Below are 19,675 nucleotides of genomic sequence, written 5' to 3' on the forward strand. Positions count from 1 at the left end.
TAATTTGATTGTTGGTGTCTGATGAGGTGGTTTGTGGCATGTTCAGTACAGTGCCCTCATGGGGGTCTTGCACACAGTGTCCAAAAGTTCGTAGAGACATAGTATTCAGACATAAACAAGAGATCAGTTTGAAATGGTCAGACTGGTTCAAGCTCATTCTAAAAGGCTTTACATAAAAAGATTGTCGTTAGAAAATTAGGAAGTTTGAAAATCTAATTACAAAAAAGCCACAAAAAAATGGGGGCAAAATCAAGTTGGAAGATGATAAAATCATAACCAAGGGCCATCGATCATGAGGGTATGCTTTGGTTAGAAACACACTATTGCACAATATATGAAACAAAACTATTTTCTATTAAAAATCCAATTAACCAATGAGATTAATGTGGCTTAATCACCTAAAACTATGACAAAATGAAATAAAACTATTGCAAAGGATAATTTGTGATTACACAATGCTATGAGAACAGAAAGTAAAACAATCAGAACACACTATGATTTATGCATCTTAAAAAACAAAGTAATTAAGCAACATTAAGCCCAATTTATAAAAAATAATTTTGGCATTTCATTTTATTAAGGTTTACCAAGATGCCCAATCAAACCAGTAATGATATTAAGTACTTCTGTGATCCATTCACCATTCCTATTAAGCTCAAGGCTGATGATCAAATAACAGCTCAGTGCAACAGTGAAAACAACAGAAAGACTTGTCTGAAGACACAACTTGATGAACCTCGCAACAACAGCAGAGTAAGGTGGATTGAGACCAAGATGATGAGGCTACAGTGGACATGTGCTCACCAAAACCAGACGATTGAAGAGGCGAGAAAACATTGTCTGGTCTGATTAATCTCTGTTTCTGTGTTCACATGCTGGTGGTAGGATTTCATGTTTTTTCATGTAAACAGCATGAATCCATCTTGCCTGGTGGTGTGGTGCGAGATTGTGGGGATGGTGTTATATTGTGGTTGTTAGTGTTTTTTTGGCAGACATTGGACTCTTTCATAACAACTGAGCATGATCTGACTACTGCAGTGTAACCCATGGAAAACAATTGATCTTCTATATTATGGTTTATGTCATTTTATATTGTGATATGTGCACACTATTGTATGATTCATAGAAAGCCATTTGATAAACCATTTTATAGAGCCAATAACCATATGATTTTGGGTTAATCCAGTAAATTAATGTTCTTTGTTTTGATTGCTGGTTCAGCCATGTGTGCACATTAGTAGAGCTGGGCAATATATCAATATTATATCGATATTGTGATATGAGACTAGATATCGTCTTAGACTTTGGATATCCTAATATTGTAATATGGCATAAGTGTTGTCTTTTCCTGGTTTTAAAGGCTGCCTTACAGTAAAGTGATGTCATTTTCTGAACTTACAAGACTGTTGTTAACTGTTCTATTATTTGCCTTTACCCACTTAGTCATTATATCCACATTACTGATGATTATTTATCAAAAATCTCTGTGTAAATATTTTGTGAAAGCACCAATAGTCAACACTACAATATCGTTGCGGTATCGATATCGAGGTATTTGGTCAAAAATATTGTGATATTTGATTTTCCCCATATCGCCCAGCCCTACATGTTAGTGCATGTGGCCGTGAAAAAACTACTATTTCACGTATTAGGAATGGTCTGTAAGAGTTATGTTGACGCAATACCAGCCCACTGTTTTTTGCAGGGAGGGGATGAGGGTGTTCCAGGGCAATGTCCAAGAAACAGCAGCTGTGAACACACACACACACACACACACACACACACACACACACACACACACACACACACACACACACACACAGACTTGCATAAACATGAATACACATATTGCAGTCTATTCATGTTCATGCAGACACATGTACGCTTATATTGAGGGGAATATAAAATGAGCATGTGTAATTCCATGGCAAATGTAGTAATGATCTGATGTTTAAATATTTCAACAGTTTTGTTTAGTGCTGGCACCCTGGCAATCCATTCTCAGTGATGGTCCCGGAGGCAGTGACGCATGAGAGCTGAGGTGTGTGTGCGCCCAACATGTGAGTCCAGACCAAAAAATTCATGATCAGCTCACTGCTCAAGGTCCTGAGAAGACATAATTAATCAGGAGGGGAGAGGAAGGAAGGGAAAGCCTTCGCCTCTAAAACATGATTTATGCTTCTGCGTTAAAACAACGCCGTGGCTACGTAAGAAAGTACGTGGAGACACAGACCCTACGCCGTAGCCTGTCGTGCACCTCTCGAAAAATGTAACTACACTTCGCGGCGACGCACGTCCCTCGGCTGTGGCTTGGTAGCGTTGCATTTCCCCCTACAAATTTCCTGGTTCTCCATAAACATGGCATCAAGGAGAGGGTTAACTTTTCCTGCTACAGATTCCCACTGTGGTCAGAAAGCACAGGGGAGACACTTTGGTACTCGCTCCGAAGCTAATCGCCATCACTCTCACTTGCTCTACCACACACACACGCATGCACGCCCTGCTGAAATCGACGCACACACACCAACGCACAAGTATAAACTTCAGGCCACTTACTGTACGTAGGCTACGGCGAAAGCTCGGCATGGAGCCTCTGCAGGACCATAAACCACGCTTAACTCTGAGGATCAAAAATGGCCCTATTGAATTTTCCCTTGTTCAGATTCTCTGTAGACACAGTCTTGCTATATATTTTTTTTTATTATTGATGCATTAAGATAGAGCCAATTTTTGTAGCATCTTCGAAATGTGGTGAATGGCAGCTGACATAAAGACGGGAATTGAGAAAAAATTGCCAATTAATACCTGCCGTTTTAAAATTTAATTTTCTTTATGGTACTTACACCCAAACAATACTTTTTTGACACATTACTTTGAGAAATATAAATACATTTTTTACAAAACACATTTTCATTTAAAGGAGTAGTTTTATATTTTGGGATACATGCTTATTTGCTTTCTTGCCAAGAGTTACATGAGAAAATCAACACCATTCTCATATCTGTCTGTTAAATTCAAGGAGACGATTAGCTTAGCTTAGAATAAAGATGAAGGGAAGCATGAAGCAGGAAGCGGAAAAAAAGGTGTTAATTAGCAACTGTATGAGGTGCTGCTAGGCCGAATTTTTTAAACCTGTAGACAGAGCCAGGCTAGCTGTTTCCCACTGCTTCCATTCTTTATGCTAACCTAATTGCCTTCTGGCTCTAGCTTCATACGTAATGCAGAGATATGAGAGTGGTATCAAACTTCTCAACTAGCCATCCGATAATTGTTAAAACATTTCCCTCAAAATCACAAATGTCAAACTCATGATAGCACGAAATGAAAAGTCAAGGGATCACCTAAGCATTAGCATACATAGTGTATGAAACATGAATGCCTGTACAAATTGTTTGCCAATTTCACAAGATAAGTGATTAAGTTGATCTAATGGTGGTGCTAGAGGAAATGTCAGGGGATCAACAAAATGTTTCATTCGCTGGGCATCATGGACATTTCAGTCAGGCCCAAAGTGGCAGAACGACAGACTGGCTGACATAGAGCCATTCTGCTCACGTGGCTAACAAACTATCCATTTGATACAGAGGTCAGCTTTACGAGCTTTAAATTTCACTGGCTGACAGAGGATGGCAGTGAAGCAATGGCTAACATCTGTATCGCTGTCATCATTACAGAAGATGAAGTCCCTTCATTTAAGGAGGGGATTGTGTTTGAAGAGTGGGAGCTGCCTTCAAATGATGCCAAGCAAAGACTTGACACCATCTGATTCACAAAGAATTGAATTTGGACATAACATTTTTGACAGTGGATGAAATATCACTCCTTTCACAGGGCTGCTTTGGTGTAGAGTCACTAGCCAACAAAGCACTTGGGACTGTGGCCACAAACAGAGTTATCGTTTGGAAATGTCAATGTGTGTCTGAACGAGATTTAATCAGTCATTATATAAGTAAATTAGGAGAGACATTTGGTGATTCTTTTATACTGAGAAATTGCAAGAGGATTAGGGCTGCACGGTAAAAGAAGATGTAGCACATTTTTGTTTAGGTATTTCTTCTTATGCTCGTTTAACTTTGTATGTTCAAGTTAAAAAATACACATTTCAAAATTTTTGTAGCTTATTTTCTGCATTTTCCTTGATAATCAAGTAAACTCATGATACCATTATATCGCAAACGCGGTATTGTAAATCACAATCGCAATATGACTTTTTCTCCAAATCGTGCAGCCCTAAAGAGGATGTCATTTTCTGGTGTATTTGAGTCATCCTGTTGACGCACTGACCTACTACCTGTGCTGATTAATGTGCTAGTTCGGCCTGCTGTGGTATAGACTCTCGGTCAATAGATGTGAACATGCGACCAGTCCACCTGGGGCGTAAACCAATGATGCATTCTGGGAATTTGTCACACCTATATTATATATTATAGTATGTGGTGAACTATAAAGTGAAAGGTGCAGTAAAGAAAGCAGCAATACGATTTTTAAAGATTATTTTTTGGGGGGCTTTTTCCGCCTTTAATGGACAGGACAGGTGAGAAAGGGGAGAGAGGGGGAAGACATGCAGGAAATCGTCACAGGTCGGCCACAGCAGCAATAAGATTTTAAATTCTTCTACACAATGACATCCAGAGGAATATATTGAGCCTAGAGTTTTAATCCTACTTTGCTCTGTAAGGGTCCAGTCTAATATATATTTTCGTATTAACTATTGATCAAACAACTATGTGTATTGTGAAAGGTTAGGGTTAGTTGCTGCTATAATGTTGTTGGCAGCACAACAGGTAGTAGTACTAACCTTATAATGTGGGTCTGGATAAAAGTAGATGTGGCGGCTTTTCATTGTACCCGCTAGTCTGTAAACTATTGAAAACAAAAAGTTTTGTCACAGCTAGTCTTAATGTTTTAGTGTTTGAAACCAGAAAATATGAATAATTCTAGTGGGAAGGAAATAAATTAAAACTGGAACTGAACAAAACCACAGATTAACTAAAGAACATTGGGCCTCATTCACTCAAGTTTCTCTTAAATTTGTTCTTAAGAAAGTCCCTAAGAAAAGTCTACGTCGGATTCATGATGTGTTCTTAAACAACAGAATTGTTCGCACCTGTGTTCTTAGGTTTGATGACTCCCACGTCTTCGTAATTGAAAGCGTGTGCCAGTTGTTCCTAATTAGCATAAGAAAACGCCCCACAAATTCCCATATAATGGTTGTCGGAGTCGCAGATGACTTGTACATTGCAGTGGTGGAGGAAGTACTGAATCTCAGTACTTAAGTAAAAGTACAAATAACCAGAGACATATTTACTTTAGTAAAAGTAGAAGATGTCCACTACCACCTGGCTTTTAAAAGAAGTTCCTATCCTAACCAGCATAAAACGGAAATATGTTGTTAGAATTGGAATGCGGTTGGTTTTATTCATGGATGTATTTTAATACGGTTTTATTTTCTTTAACCATGCAAATAAGCAAATAAAGTGTGTGAAGCAGCGAAAATGGGGAGGCAGATGTGAAGAGGTCCAGCCAAATAAATAAGATATGAACGTGTCTTACGCTGCCTGGTGGAGGAGTAAACAACGCTGTGGAGAGGCAACTATGACTTAAAAACAGGAATAATAAAAAACAAACATTTTCATTTTCACTTTTACCGGAGGTTGTATTACCGAGGGTCAGCGGCGCTGCGCCCGGGCTCTGGAGCACCGGAGCCGGCATGGAAGCCGATGAAGGATCGACAGTGCCCCGTATATATCTATGGCAACCAAACTTCACTGGTGAGACAAACGTGTGACGGTCAGGAAGACGTTTTGGCAGGGGTAAAACTGATCAGAAAATGTAACGGAACGTTGTAGAAATGGAGTAGAAAGTATAGATAATTGCTGCAAAATGTAACAAAGTAAAAGTCAAAAGTATGCACTATTGATTCTACTTAAGTAAAGTACAGATACGTGAAAAATGTACTTAAGTACAGTAACGCAGGATTTAATCAGTTTAATTGCTGATGTAAATTCAGTGTTAGTGTTTCTTTGCATACTATGATTTTTTTTTTCAACAAATGATCAGAAATACATTACAGTACAATACTATCATTGTAAACGACTGTAGAATTAAATAAAATGCAGTAACCAGTTACTTGGAGCAAATTGTCATCACTCAAATGTGCGTAAGAGTGCTCTTGAGTGTTCGTAGATTTTGTTCTTAGCTAAGAACAAATCCAAGATAAGAAAACATTAGTGAATGTCAGAATCTTCTTAAAAAGTGCGTAAGTGGGGTTTAAGAACACATTTCTTCGTAAGAACGGTTGGTGATGAGGCCCATTGTGGCCAGGATGCAATAAGAACAAGAAAACATAGGCTTAACAACCAACCTCTTTTCAGATCTGTCCAGAAAAAAGCACGGATATTGTCAAAGCAGACCTTCACATTGACCTCAACAAGAAACCCAAAAAGGAGAATAATACATCAAAAAATGAAGGCAGGCATGACTTCTGCAAGTGACCACATATCACCTGAAGTCCAACAAGCAAACAAAATCCCACAGCACACGTCCTACATACACTTAATGATACATGGGCCTTAGGAGGAAGCCATAGAAGAACCGACCATTCCCCTACATTTCCCATGAAAGCAATACAAGCAAACATAATAACCCGAAAGGAGTGATGTTTCTATCAAATGCTGGACAGAATAATTACTGACACACGCACGCCTTTTAGCTAATTTTTGGGGATTTCTGGCCTGCAACGTCACTGTTTTGGTTTACTCTCACATCTCTCTTCTAGCCGCAGCAGGCAGCTGTTAGTGGCTAGTTGGTGAACGTAGTGGACCTTATGAAGGTTTTTTTTGTTTAAAAAGTCATCTTTAGTAAGGAAAAAATCAAAAGCCTTTTATATGAAAGATTGAAAACTTCAAATCAAAAATCTTCCATTTTCATATCACCATAGAGATGGATAAAATGATATATTTATAAAATAATTGTAGGTTCCTCAGAGATCTCAGAGAGCCCTTTTGCTGACATCAAAATAAACAAAGATTATCTTCTCTACATTTCGATTTAAACATCATTAACTAAAAGCTCACTAAGCTCATTTAATTCAGTCAGGACAACCAGTTAGCATCAAGAGGCTTATTCAGATGTCCATTCCTGGCCAGCTTTCCAAAGGGGACATTCAATTAAACAGAAACTTGTTTTAATAGCAGCATGGATAGAGGGATACATACAACGTTGCTTTCCGCATGGTGTGTATGACAATAAACCTCTTAAATCCTCTTGAATCTTGAATGTACTGTATGACGTACTGTATATGTAGAGAATAAAGTTTATTATGCGAAGAGATGGAAAAAAGAGAGGAATTATGACAAATACTCTACCTCTCTTTTATTCTCCCAAAAAAAAACATTAATACAAACCCACACCATTTAGACCCTGTGCTCTGGAAACCCCTGTCGTTTAGGCTGGTTGATGTCTACGCTTCGGTCTGACGCAAACAGAAACACAGAACTAATTTCTTTCGAGGACTCAGGGGGAAGTGGAAAGGAGAAAACACAATTAGGGTGACATACTCAAAATGTAATCCAAAAAGCTTTTAGGGCCCAAAATACAGCAGGTGGCACGGACCACGATGACATTTCCCTGAGGTCCTTAGAGGAGATTTCATATCCTTGAATAATTAGAGGATCTAATTTGATATGCTGCTTTGTTTCCTCCGTATAAAACAATTAAGTGACACTGATTTAGATTTAGTTTTACTTGTGTTTTCACCTTCAAGTGTTTTAATTCGTACTGTATATAACTGTTGCAGTGTAAATGTGTTTACTTGATGAAAACATATTACTCCAGACATTGGTCATTAGATGCTTTGTGTTTTCCTACCTCCTGTGTGCGATTGCTTTCGCCAGACTCTGTTAGCAGTTTGATCGGGGTAGAGCGCTGGGAAACGGATCCGTCGTCATCGCGGTCCTCCTCGGAGTCGTCCTCTGATGTGCTGCTAATGGCCTCCTCACTCGGGGGAGGAGGGGCGCTGGCTGCAGTCTTCCTCTGTAGCAGTGTCTCCTCCTTACTGCTCTTGTTGCTGCAAATATCCACAAACGGCCACAACAATTAACATATGCACAATAACACACATGCACAATGAGTTGGCATGCAATTAGCTGTCATATATAATTTTGAAGAACATTTGTATCTCTATGTTTTGGGACCGTGTATCATTTCAAATGTAGTCAAGCAATGGGATCTAAATGCTTTGAGAGACTAAATTCCCCATCACAGTAACAATGGCACCATGTACAGTACTGTGCAAAAGTTTTAGGCAGGTATGAAAAAATGCGGTAAACTAAGAATGCTTTCAAAAATGGAAGTGTTAGTTTATTTTCATCAATTAACAAAATGCAGTGAATGAACAGAAGAGAAATCTAAATCAAATCAATATTTGGTGTGACCACCCTTTGCCTTCAAGACAGCATCAATTCTTCTAGGTATACTTCCACAAAGTTTTTGAAGGAACTCGGCTGGTAGGTTGTTCCAAACATCTTGGAGAACTAACCACAGATCGTCTGTGGATGTAGGCTTCCTCAAATCCTTCTGTCTCTTCATGTTATCCCAGACAGACTCGATGATGCTGAGATCAGGGCTCTGTGGGGGCCATGCCATCACTTCCAGGACTTCTTGTTCTTCTTTACTCTGAAGATAGTTCTTAATGACTTTGGCTGTATGTTTGGGGTCATTGTCCTGCTGCAGAATAAATTTGGGGCCAATCATACGCCTCCCTGATGGTATTGCATGATGGATAAGTATCTGCCTGTATTTCTCAGCATTGAGGACACCATTAATCCTGACCAAATCTCCAACTCCATTTGCAGAAATGCCTGCAGACACTCATTATTGTACCACTCTACAGCCCTTCGGCAAACAACCTGCCTTATGCTACAGCCAAATATTTCAAATTTTGACTCATCAGTCCAGAGCACCTACTGCCATTTTTCTGCACCCCAGTTCCTATGTTTTCATGCATAGTTAAGTTGCTTGGCCTTGTTTCAATGTCGGAGGTATGGCTTTTTGGCTGCAACTCCTCCATGAAGACCACTTCTGGCCAGACTTCCCCGGACAGTAGATGGGTGAACCTGGGTCCCACTGGTTTCTGCCAGTTCTGAGCTGATGGCACTGCTGGACATCTTCCGATTTCAAAGGGAAATAAGCTTGTTTGTGTTTTTCATCTGCTGCACTAAGTTTCCTTGGCCGACCACTGTGTCTACGATCCTCAACGTTGCCCGTTTCTTTGTGCTTTTTCAAAAGAGCTTGAACAGCACATCTTGAAACACCAGTCTGCTTTGAAATATTTGTCTGGGAGAGACCTTGCTGATGCAGTATAACTACCTATATACTATAATTGGTTGATCATACACCTGACTACAATCCTACAAAATCCCTGACCTTTTGCAAGTACCTAGAAATTATGCTGGTTTGAAGGCAAAGGGTAGTAACACCAAATATTGATGTGATTTAGATTTTTCTTCTCGCTCACTTTGCATTTTGTAAATTGATAAAACTAAACAATCATTATTTATATTTTTGAAAGCATTCTTAGTTCACAGCATTTTTTCACACCTGCCTAAGACTTTTGCACAGTACTGTACATCCACAGCAAACTAATACCTGAAACAAACTTTCTGGTCATAAAGAAAAAGACAGAGCTTAGACCAATCATCCTTCTACTGAGGATGTCTAAAGTGCCCCCTTGATTCTGCAACTATCATCCTTCTGGAACTCAGTGTTTTCCACCTCTGCCAAGAAAAGCCTGGGTGAGTCACTGGATGTTCTGAGTTTGAGATCACTCAAAAACATTCAGAACCAGTCCAAACTTTTCTCTTTCCAATGTGTTTGCTTCTGCAAGTACAGCCAGAATGTGCCTCATTTTCCCTGCAGTTTTGTTTTTAATGGGCAGTTCTGGTAAATGCCCACTTCAGTGATAAGAGAATTGTTGTGAAAGCTGGATGTTGGTCTGGCTAATATACTGCACTGACCAATAGAGATTGTTGTTGTTGTGCTACGGAAAGATATTACGAGTGGCCCAAACGGAATCTGCTGATTTATTTCTTTAAGTTTTCAGCGGTGATCCAAAATGAAAATCTGTGGAATTTAGCAGACTGTGTTTCTACTTGTAGTAGAGAGTTTAATTAAATTTTTTTCAAAATCTGCAGAAAGTTCTGCATCCGCAGATTCCGTCTGGCCCTAAACTAATATGGATACGGCTGCTGTTACAGGCCACCCAGTTCTAATGTAAATGATTTGGATAGAATGTGTGAAACTAGATATAGTGACAGATAAAAGTAAGGATACCTTCCATCTTGGTGAACTGAGTATTGATTGGTTTTCTAAAAATTGCCCATTATGTAATAAGTTGATTTCTATGGCGGATATGATGTTAAAGATTAATAGTAAAGGTAGAAAAACAGGTTTTACTGTAAACATATTATTATACTCCCTGTGCTGAGTAATATACTTGAGAAGATAATTTTAATCAAATGTTAAATTATTTTGATAGAAATGGACCAGCATGCTTATAGACCAGGGCACACAACTCGCACTGCATCAGTACACATGACTGATCAATGGTTAACACATACGGATAATAAGAAACCAGTTGGGGCTTTTCTGACAGCAAAAACATATTGTAGAGTTCTTGGGTGCATTTTAATTTTCATATATTACTTACCATATGTTGATAAAAATGCCAATGTAGTTATGTATGCGGATGACTCAACTTTGTGATGTGCTTCACCAACATTAGTAGAATTTTCTTTTTGTTGCTATTTATTTGTGACAACATTTTTGTCATTTTTAATTGAAACTTATTTTCTGATCTCTATATTTGTCCTTTTCTTGTTTTATCGATACTGTGTGATTTTAAACTGCTGTATATTCTTATTGTTATTGTCTTGGTGTGGACCCCAGGAAGACTAGCGACCACTTTGTGAAAGCTAATGGGGATCCAAACAAAGAATAAAGAACAAGCATTAAAAAGGAAATCATTGAAGCAGTACAGAACATCATCAGAATGGTCACACAGTGCTGCAATAATAATAATAATACAGAGACACTTTTGAGCCATCAGCACATTAGGTTTCTCATAGTATGTGTGCAGAAGTGATTATTTATTAAAAAAATATACACACACACACACACACACAGATCATCCCAGGTAAATTCAACGCTGTGCTTTCTAAACAAAGACAGGAGAAAGGACAGAGCCTTGTTTTGGTGACCTGAGGACAGTGTCAAATGAAGCTACATGTTTAAGGGCACAGTGACCTGGGATGTATTACATTACAATAAAAATAGAAAAGCACCAACCAAAATACAAAACATGTGGACATGTACATAACCTGAGATGCACTCACCCTAGCACTGATTTTCCTGTTTCATCTGGCTTGCGAACTGTGAATGGGCTTGGATCCACTCCAACGGTCTTGGGCATGAATTCCCTTTATGAGCAACAAATTAGAAGGAAACACATTAGCTGACATGCTGCAGTAACATCACTATAACAGCTCATAAATGTTCAGTACACTATTTATCAAAGGTGTTTACCAGATCTGGTACAACTTGGCAATGTCGACACAAACATTTCACCATGTTGTGAGTGTGTGTATGTCTTAACAAAATCTTTCATGTGTAAAAGGGTTTGTGTGTGTGTGTGTGTGTGTGTGTGTGTGTATTCACCTTGCAGAGTTGGTCATGGCGATGCAGAATGTGTCATCAAAGGCAGTAAGTTCATAAGGTTTGAAGAATTCTGTGTAGATGTCAATACTCTCCTCAAAGCGGTTCACTCTCTTCACTTTGACCTTTTTCATGCTGTCCTCACACGGGACTGCATCCACACAGGAGCACATAAGCGAAAACACAGAGAAACACGTTAAAAGTAGGGCTGTCAAAATAACGCGTTAATTTCGATTAATTAATCTGAGAAAAAATAACGTGTTAAAAAAAAATAACACAGATTAATCTATTCCATATTGACGTTTGACCCGGAGCCGTTCTAGCCACCATTCGACTGTAAAATGAAGGAGGGAGACGAGAATGTGCTGCCTGGATCATTGATTGGAACATTTAACTTTTAACTTGTAAAAATCTTCTTCCTGCCAACCCTGGCTACCGAAATCTGGTGCCACTGATATGTCTGCGCTTCTCTCTGATGCTCTGAAACAGACGATACAGGCAACACAAACACCGCTGCACGTGACGCTAGTTAACACTATACTCGACAGCAGCTAACGTTAGCCTACCGCTAGCTAGTAGCTGGATTAAACACGGTTAAAATGCTGACAGCTAACGCCAAACGGTGTAAAGTTTGACTGTGTTTTACTGTAGAGGATTCAACACCGGTATGTAACAATCTGCAGCTGCCGTCGGAGAAACAACACAGACGGTGCGTTCAATACAACTGGTAAACTACAGCCTCGTGGTGCATTTGAAGTTATTGTAAATGTCCTTTTCCCATCTGGTGGTTGTTTTATAAACAAGCCGTTTTTTAATGTCACCGACTGTTGTTTAGTGTTTCTTTTTCTTTTCTTTTTTTCCTTTCTTAAAAAGTATCGCTTCAGGCACCGTTAATTATGTATGCGATTAATTTCGATTAATTAATCACAGAGTATGTAATTAATTAGATTACATTTTTTAATCGATTGACAGCCCTAGTTAAAAGATATTATTTCCACATACTTATATTAAGTCATGAGCCACAACAATGCACAGGGTGACATGCTTTTTCATTATGATGATCTCCCATACACTGTTCTTCTACCATAAATCCCCCCTAGTACACCAAATCTACAAATACACTATTTGCTCCCATTGGCTAAAAACCACAGTGGCTAGCTGTTTCAGGAAAATCTTCCCTTAAAAATTGCTGCGTTGAAGGAAGGTGCAATCTTGAAGAAAGTGAGAAGAACTTCCGCACACTGCCTCGCTTACTGCTGAAATATTTATTTAATTATGTTTCGGTCTGTCTGACCTTCATTAGGTATATACCTTTAAAAATGCGGCAATGGTAAATTCACACAGACCTAAGATAATTCCTATAGCTACCGATTTACCTCCATCTTAAAACCTTTTTTATTGTTTTATATAAAATGGATCAAGGTATTATTCTGTAGCTGCCTCTGTTACATATTATGGATGTTGCAGATACCAAACACTAAAGAGATACCTTCATCATAGGCCAGAGGAAGGTAGGACAAGATTCCTGGTGACCACCACAGTGTGTAGCTGCAAACAGACAAGTATGTGTTAAACCTTCAGCAAACCTTCCACTGACTGATGTGTTTTCTGCAGTCTGCACTCTCTCTCCTGGGACTTCACATAACCTAGATACAGTATATACAAATTGGCTTGGCTGGACCACCTTCTGTACAACTTGTGAATACATCTCCATATCCTATCCAATTTGAGTGAATACACTGATTATGATTTAGTGCGTTATGTGCTATTTAGGTGAGTTTGAGAGAAAAAGTGCAGTGTGTGGCTGCTGAATTGATTTCAGGTCCAGCCATGCTAATTTCTTGGAATAATGGCTGAGGTACCTTGGTCTATTGTGGCTACATAAACTGGGGTCCTTTAGCAGAAAACTGGAACTAGTTATGTAAGCACAAAGACAATGGAGAGCAAACAGCTAGTATAGTATGCTCCCACACCAATGCACACAAATGACAAGGACAATTTACAATGAAATACACACTTAATCATGAGTAAAGTAAAGTGACAAACATAATAAGTAATATGCACCTCATATGGCACAACAACATCAACTTGGACAGAAATAAGCTACACAAACAGAACACAAACTCATATATACAGTACTGTATGACATACATATATGACACAACAGTCCTGTACATTGGCATCATACACAAATGCTACTTTTTAATAATAAGTATATACATAAATATTTTAGAGAAAAAGGGAATATTTTTGTTTATCCCACTGTCAGGAAGCAGTTTAGTAACAAGGCTTATTAGAGATGGTTGATTTCGGAAAACACTCAGGTGTGAAAGATTTCAAGGATTATAATGTGATCGTGCATTGGCCCTGAGAGCTCAATGCACTGCATCCTAGGAAAAAAAGTATAAACCCTATTTACTGTAGATACGGTTGCCACAGTAATGTGGACAACATATCGGGCTGTGGCGGTAAGCCTTAGGAGTGACACACATATAATTACACCTCAAGGCCAAAGCTCTTTGACCCAGGTAAAGAAGAGGAGGCTTGTACAGCCTGGGCTTTAAAAAAAGGCATGTTAAGAAACAGCAGTGCTAATCTTTTGTGAGTGATTTCTCACTAAGATATTCAATTAACCCCAATACAAACACACAAACATTATAAGCAACTGAAAGAGTGTGTGTTTTTTCATATTCATATGCTAGCAAGGGTATGTACAGTAAGTAGGTTATTATTTAGATTTGTGTATGTATGTGTGTATGTACAGCAAGTAATTGTATGATTGTAGGTGTACAAGTGTAAGTGTTCACCTGCGTCTGTCTTGGGGGAGGGTCATGCTGTTCTTCTGATGCAGGTAGAAGTCAGTGGGCAGCTCCCACAGGTGTGGCTTAGACTCCGATGGCTGGTAGACTTGGAGAAATAGGTTGATGGCATCCTGTCTGTCAGCATCTGGAGGAGAAAGATGGACAAAATAATACCAACAACAAAAAAGCAAAGGCATAATACACAGATCACACAGATTCCCATGAATCTTACCAGTAAAAACTCTCTGAACCACCACACTACAACACGTTTGGCTATGGGAGTGTGCTAATAGGATTTCTGTGAGTGTGTTCAGGATGTGGCACGTTTTGCATGCTGCCCACAGTTTGGTGCCATTTAATCTATTCCTCAACTGTGAAGCCCTATGCAAGCTACTCCAACACTCGCCTTAGATAATTAGAAACTAAATTGGCTTGTATTAAAGTCTGCTATCAAGCCTTTTCTCTTGGCAATTTTCAGCCTGAGATTCATTCAACACATCCTGCGATACAAGTTATAGATGAGGACTTTGAAACATTTAATGAGCGTGAGAATGAGAGTTTCAATATAGTAACAATGGGACAAAGGGTAAGTGACAGAAGAGTTCTGAATAGCTAGCAAGTCACATAGGAATGACAATGCAAGCATGGGTGTAAAATGGCAGGTTGACAGCAGACCCAACTTTTCACCTTTCTTTGCCCATACAGTATGTATTCTACATTGGTGCTTTGCAGCCATAACTTAGCAACAGGATAACAGTGATATTGGTCAACTACACCAAGACCGGAGAATACTGAGTAGTGTGTGTATGTGTGTGTGTGTGTGTGTGTGTGTGTGTGTCACTTGACATTTCAGTCTGAACAACCGACAGAAGGTCGACTAGTAGTACTAGTATCGACTCTATTAGTCCTGACTTTATACACAGTACACACTTTCCAATTTCTAGAGCTACACATGCCACCTGTTCATGTAGAACAGTCACTAGTGTGTTGTAAAAACACTTTCACATTTTCCTAGACCCACTTTGTCTACATACAAACTAGGGTGTCATTTAAAATTATTAGAAATACAAATTGCAGGCAGAGCAAAGCCACTTTCTCAAGCACTGACTGACAATTAGATCCTAGATGCTAATTGTAAGAGAGAGAAAAACATCCAGCCAATTTCAAAATTCTCCAGATAACAATAAGGGAAGACAAATGCCCTCAAAATATATCCTTTCCACATAGAAATTGCTTCAAACGAGACTGTGGGTGCTGTTTACCATTACCCACAGTCGTCAGGGAGCTATGCTGGATCTGACTGTGTGTGTTAAGCTGTTGATGCTGAAATGGGTGCGTCCACAATTTGTCATCCTAAATCAAGGTGTTACATCACAGGCTGGGGAAGAAAAAGTTAGTTGTATTATAGAAAGATTTTGTATGATGTGGTGTTCAGAATGGGTAAAGTGCTCCATGTAATGTGCTGGGTCACTTTTTCAAGTTACGAGTATATTTAGAGAAGGAGCAACCATTCAAAAGTGGGAAATAGTCACAGTCTTATAAAACTAAACAGAGCTGAGTTTACCTGTGAATGTGGCATACGCTGTAGAAGCTTAACAGCCTGAGTCACTTAGCTTTTCTTGCCAACACAAAATATTGTGTCAAACTGACATAATGGGCCCTATTTTGACGATCTAAGCGCACGACGTGAAGCGCCTGGCGCAGGTGCATTTAGGGCATGTACGAATCCACTTTTGCTAGTTTAACGGCGGAAAAAAGGGTCTGTGCGCCGGGCATATGGTTCAAAAGGGTTGTTCAATTCATAGGTGTGTTTTGGGCGTAACATGAAATAAACCAATCAGAGTGTCATCTCCCATTCCCTTTAAAAGCCATGTACGTTTGTACCTTGGCGCCTTGCTATTATGATGGCGGATTTGCTAAGCAGGAAGAAGAGATTTTCAGGAGAAGAAACTTATCTCCTCGTGCATGAAGTGAAAGATAGGGCCCAATATGTTACATCCGACTGACTTGCACACTATTTGAGTTTCTAGTAGTTTGTCTAAAAGTTTTCTGAAATTTAAGTTTACTAAGAAGATTCCATATGCGGAAAAAATACTTACTATATCAGGGGTTTTGTGTGTGTCTATGTATCTTTATATTGCCTGAATGTACATATGTGTGTAATCTATGTGTGTTAAAAGGGTGAGTCTATGTTTCTATGGTAACCTTGAACATGAGGGTTCAAGTTTCACAGGGTGTGGGGTATTGGCAAAGTTACGTTTTAATATGGATGGATTTCGGGATAAAATGGATAAAGTGGGTAACACATGATCAAAATGAGAGATTAGTATCCTGTATTATCATAGATAGAGTCCCTTCTTAATTATTTTTGTGCATGTGTGTAAGGAAGGAATGTTATGCACCTGTAGCTGTCTGTATAACGCACCTGAGAAAGCATTGCTGTAGTAGCGCGACAGCGTCTGCATGATGTCTTTGGAGTGTTGTGTCCAGGGAGCGATCTTGCGGTAGGTCTTGACCCTGTGGACCAGCTGGGAGCCGCCGTACTGCAGCGACAAAGTGTCTCCATGGTCCTCATACAGCTCCTCAAACAACCTGGGCCACACACATAACACACATTAACACAACAGCAAGGGACAGCTGAAAAAGGTTCTTGATATTAGTCTTGGCTGTTTTTTATTTTTATTTTGGCGAGTTGGGGTTTCTCATACACAATTTAGTGCATGTGTGTGATTGTGGTATGTCTTTTTTCTGCTTCTGTAGAACAACAGAGAGGCGTGTGTCACATGTATGACTCTTGTTCTATTGTACCAAAGAGCTGAGATCTTATTTAGGGGTGTTAATGTAGAGTTATACATGTAACAGAATTCCAGTTAAAAAGGTCCCGTTATGACACAAAACAACAAGTCAAACATGTGATTGATGCTTGTTCTTCCTGATGCATTCACAGAGTGTCTGGATGTTCTCCACAATGAACTGAGAAAATTAGAGCTGCACAAAGCAATTCCAATGTCTAAGCAGAGCTGGACATAAGTAGCAGAGGGCACAGAACTGCAAATAGATGGGGAACACATATCAAACTGATGTGGTTGTGTGTAATGTGTGTGCAAATTTTGTGCAGCAAACGGGGGATAAAGGACTGCAATAGCTGTTGCATTTGCTGCTACTAATGGGGATCCTAATAAGTGAAAATGAAAAAGCGTAAATTAGCTTAGAGAGAGCTTAGAGTTTTCAGACACGCGATATATTGCTATAGTGACTATCATTTGTCATTTTGTGCAAAACACAGACCAAATTTGTTTAATAATTAATAGTAAAAATTCTTTGGCTCTGGCAAAATATGTGCTAAAGAAAGGAGCTTTACCTCACACAGTCGGTATCAAACTGAAGTTTGGGCTTGTCAATCATTCCCAGTGCATAGAGCTGATAGGCCAGCGCACACTTCCCCACCATGAACTGGGCTGTGTTGGTCCGATCCAGACAGTCCACACAGTTGGTCCGCAATACACCAGTCTACAAAGACTCACCAAACTTAGTAACGGCACTTCAGGATGTGTATGTACAGTATGCAGTTGGAGATAAACTACATGAGAAGGTAATCAGTGGAATCAGCATCAGCAGCAAACATATCTCTATGTATTTATCTTCTGTAAGTGGTGGCCATTAAATTGCAGTAAACAGCTTAGATAATTCCAAGAAGATAACTGTATACGTGATTAAGGTTTCCATGAAAAACTGTTATTATGCAATTACATGCATTGGCCTAGCTTTGCAGCTATAGCAATGAATGCTCAGCCCCTAACATACAACAGATACACATTATGACAAAAGCGGATTTCTTGGCCTAAATCTTACTGCCGTGAATTGATATGTGGGTTATCTTATTTAACTCAATTGAGTCTCCATCTGTTGACACTACTATGTTTTTTTAATTTTCCTGTGTACAAAAGCTGCAAATGAGTCATTCATTTTTGGGAGAATATTCAGTGTCTTCAGAAAAACTGAATTGTGACACAAAGGTCACAGCAAATCTGTTCGCTATGTGGCATACCTGCACCCGTCCACTGGCTGTGATGTGTCCACCTAAATCTCCCCACCTGAAAAAAATAACATTTAAATCAACATAAATCCTAGAAACAAAAGCACTGTGCACTGTGAAGATTCTACTCTTCTGCAGGCATATTTACTCATCTTTTCACGCTACAAGATCACTGATATAATCACCATTTCAAGGCTGAACATAATGTGCAATAACATCCACATGGTGCAAAGATCGGATGAGGTGATTCCTTGGTAAAAGACAGAGGTTTAGACTGAATATGTTGGAACTTTCTCTGCAGAGACGATTTTCAGACCTCTTGTATAAATAAAGAGATCATGATGATTATTAAACCATCTACGGCTTCAAGAATTTTCTTCATCAAAGTATTTGGTTTGAGTTCGGCCAGCCAAGACACTATAGATATAAACTTACAGTGCAGATATCTAAACACATAAGACTATATGGAGTATAGGAAGAGAGACTGAGCAGACAATTAGGAATATACACAAAAAAATAATTTACAATACTGTATCATTTTGGGGCTTACTGTATGTGCAAACCCAACCCAATAACGTCAAAATGACAACAGTTCACATTTTCCAACATGATTTAAGGTATTAATGATATAATAATGTATAAATTACACATTTCTGTTTAAATTATTATTATTCACTTTCTTGCTGAGTTAGATGAGACGCTTGACACTGCTCTCATGTCTGTATAGTAAATACAAAGCTGCAGCTGGCAGCCTGTTAGCTTAACTTAGCATAACAACTGCAAACAACTACCAAAATGTCACCTCCCTACTAAACCAGAACAATCAAGACGTAAAATGTAAATTTGTGAGTTTTAGAGGTGCTGGTAGGCAGATTGTGTTACCTTTGGACAGAACGATGCTAGGTGTTTCCACCCTGCTTCTTTATGCTAAGCTAAGCTAACTGACAGCTGGCTGTAGCCTTAATTCTAGCGTACAGATAGAGGAGTGATATTGATCTTCTCATCCTACTCAGTGTATACCCCAAAACCAGTTTAACTAATCCTTTAATCACATTCTTTAAAGTGACTTTTAAATGTTTCTGAAACTGTGTAATGTTCCATCTGATAATCATAGATGACCTGTAAC

The 19,675-nt window shown here is 39.1% G+C and overlaps 1 protein-coding gene across 2 annotated transcripts in view; it reads right to left on the bottom strand.

Moving 5' to 3' along the window:
• fig4a (FIG4 phosphoinositide 5-phosphatase a) overlaps positions 1-19,675 on the bottom strand; it is a 54,489-nt gene that overhangs the window by 11,993 nt on the left and 22,821 nt on the right. For both annotated transcript variants that reach the window (XM_031322043.2, XM_035995361.1), the window contains 8 exons: positions 18,562-18,607; positions 17,875-18,023; positions 16,939-17,105; positions 14,520-14,658; positions 13,202-13,260; positions 11,716-11,863; positions 11,394-11,477; positions 7,870-8,068 (listed from right to left, as the gene is read on the bottom strand). In XM_031322043.2, coding sequence (XP_031177903.1) covers positions 7,870-8,068; positions 11,394-11,477; positions 11,716-11,863; positions 13,202-13,260; positions 14,520-14,658; positions 16,939-17,105; positions 17,875-18,023; positions 18,562-18,607 — 991 coding nt within the window. The remainder of the gene's footprint in view (positions 1-7,869; positions 8,069-11,393; positions 11,478-11,715; positions 11,864-13,201; positions 13,261-14,519; positions 14,659-16,938; positions 17,106-17,874; positions 18,024-18,561; positions 18,608-19,675) is intronic.

This window comes from Sander lucioperca, chromosome 19 (genome assembly GCF_008315115.2).
Source record: "Sander lucioperca isolate FBNREF2018 chromosome 19, SLUC_FBN_1.2, whole genome shotgun sequence".
Lineage (NCBI taxonomy): Eukaryota > Metazoa > Chordata > Actinopteri > Perciformes > Percidae > Sander > Sander lucioperca.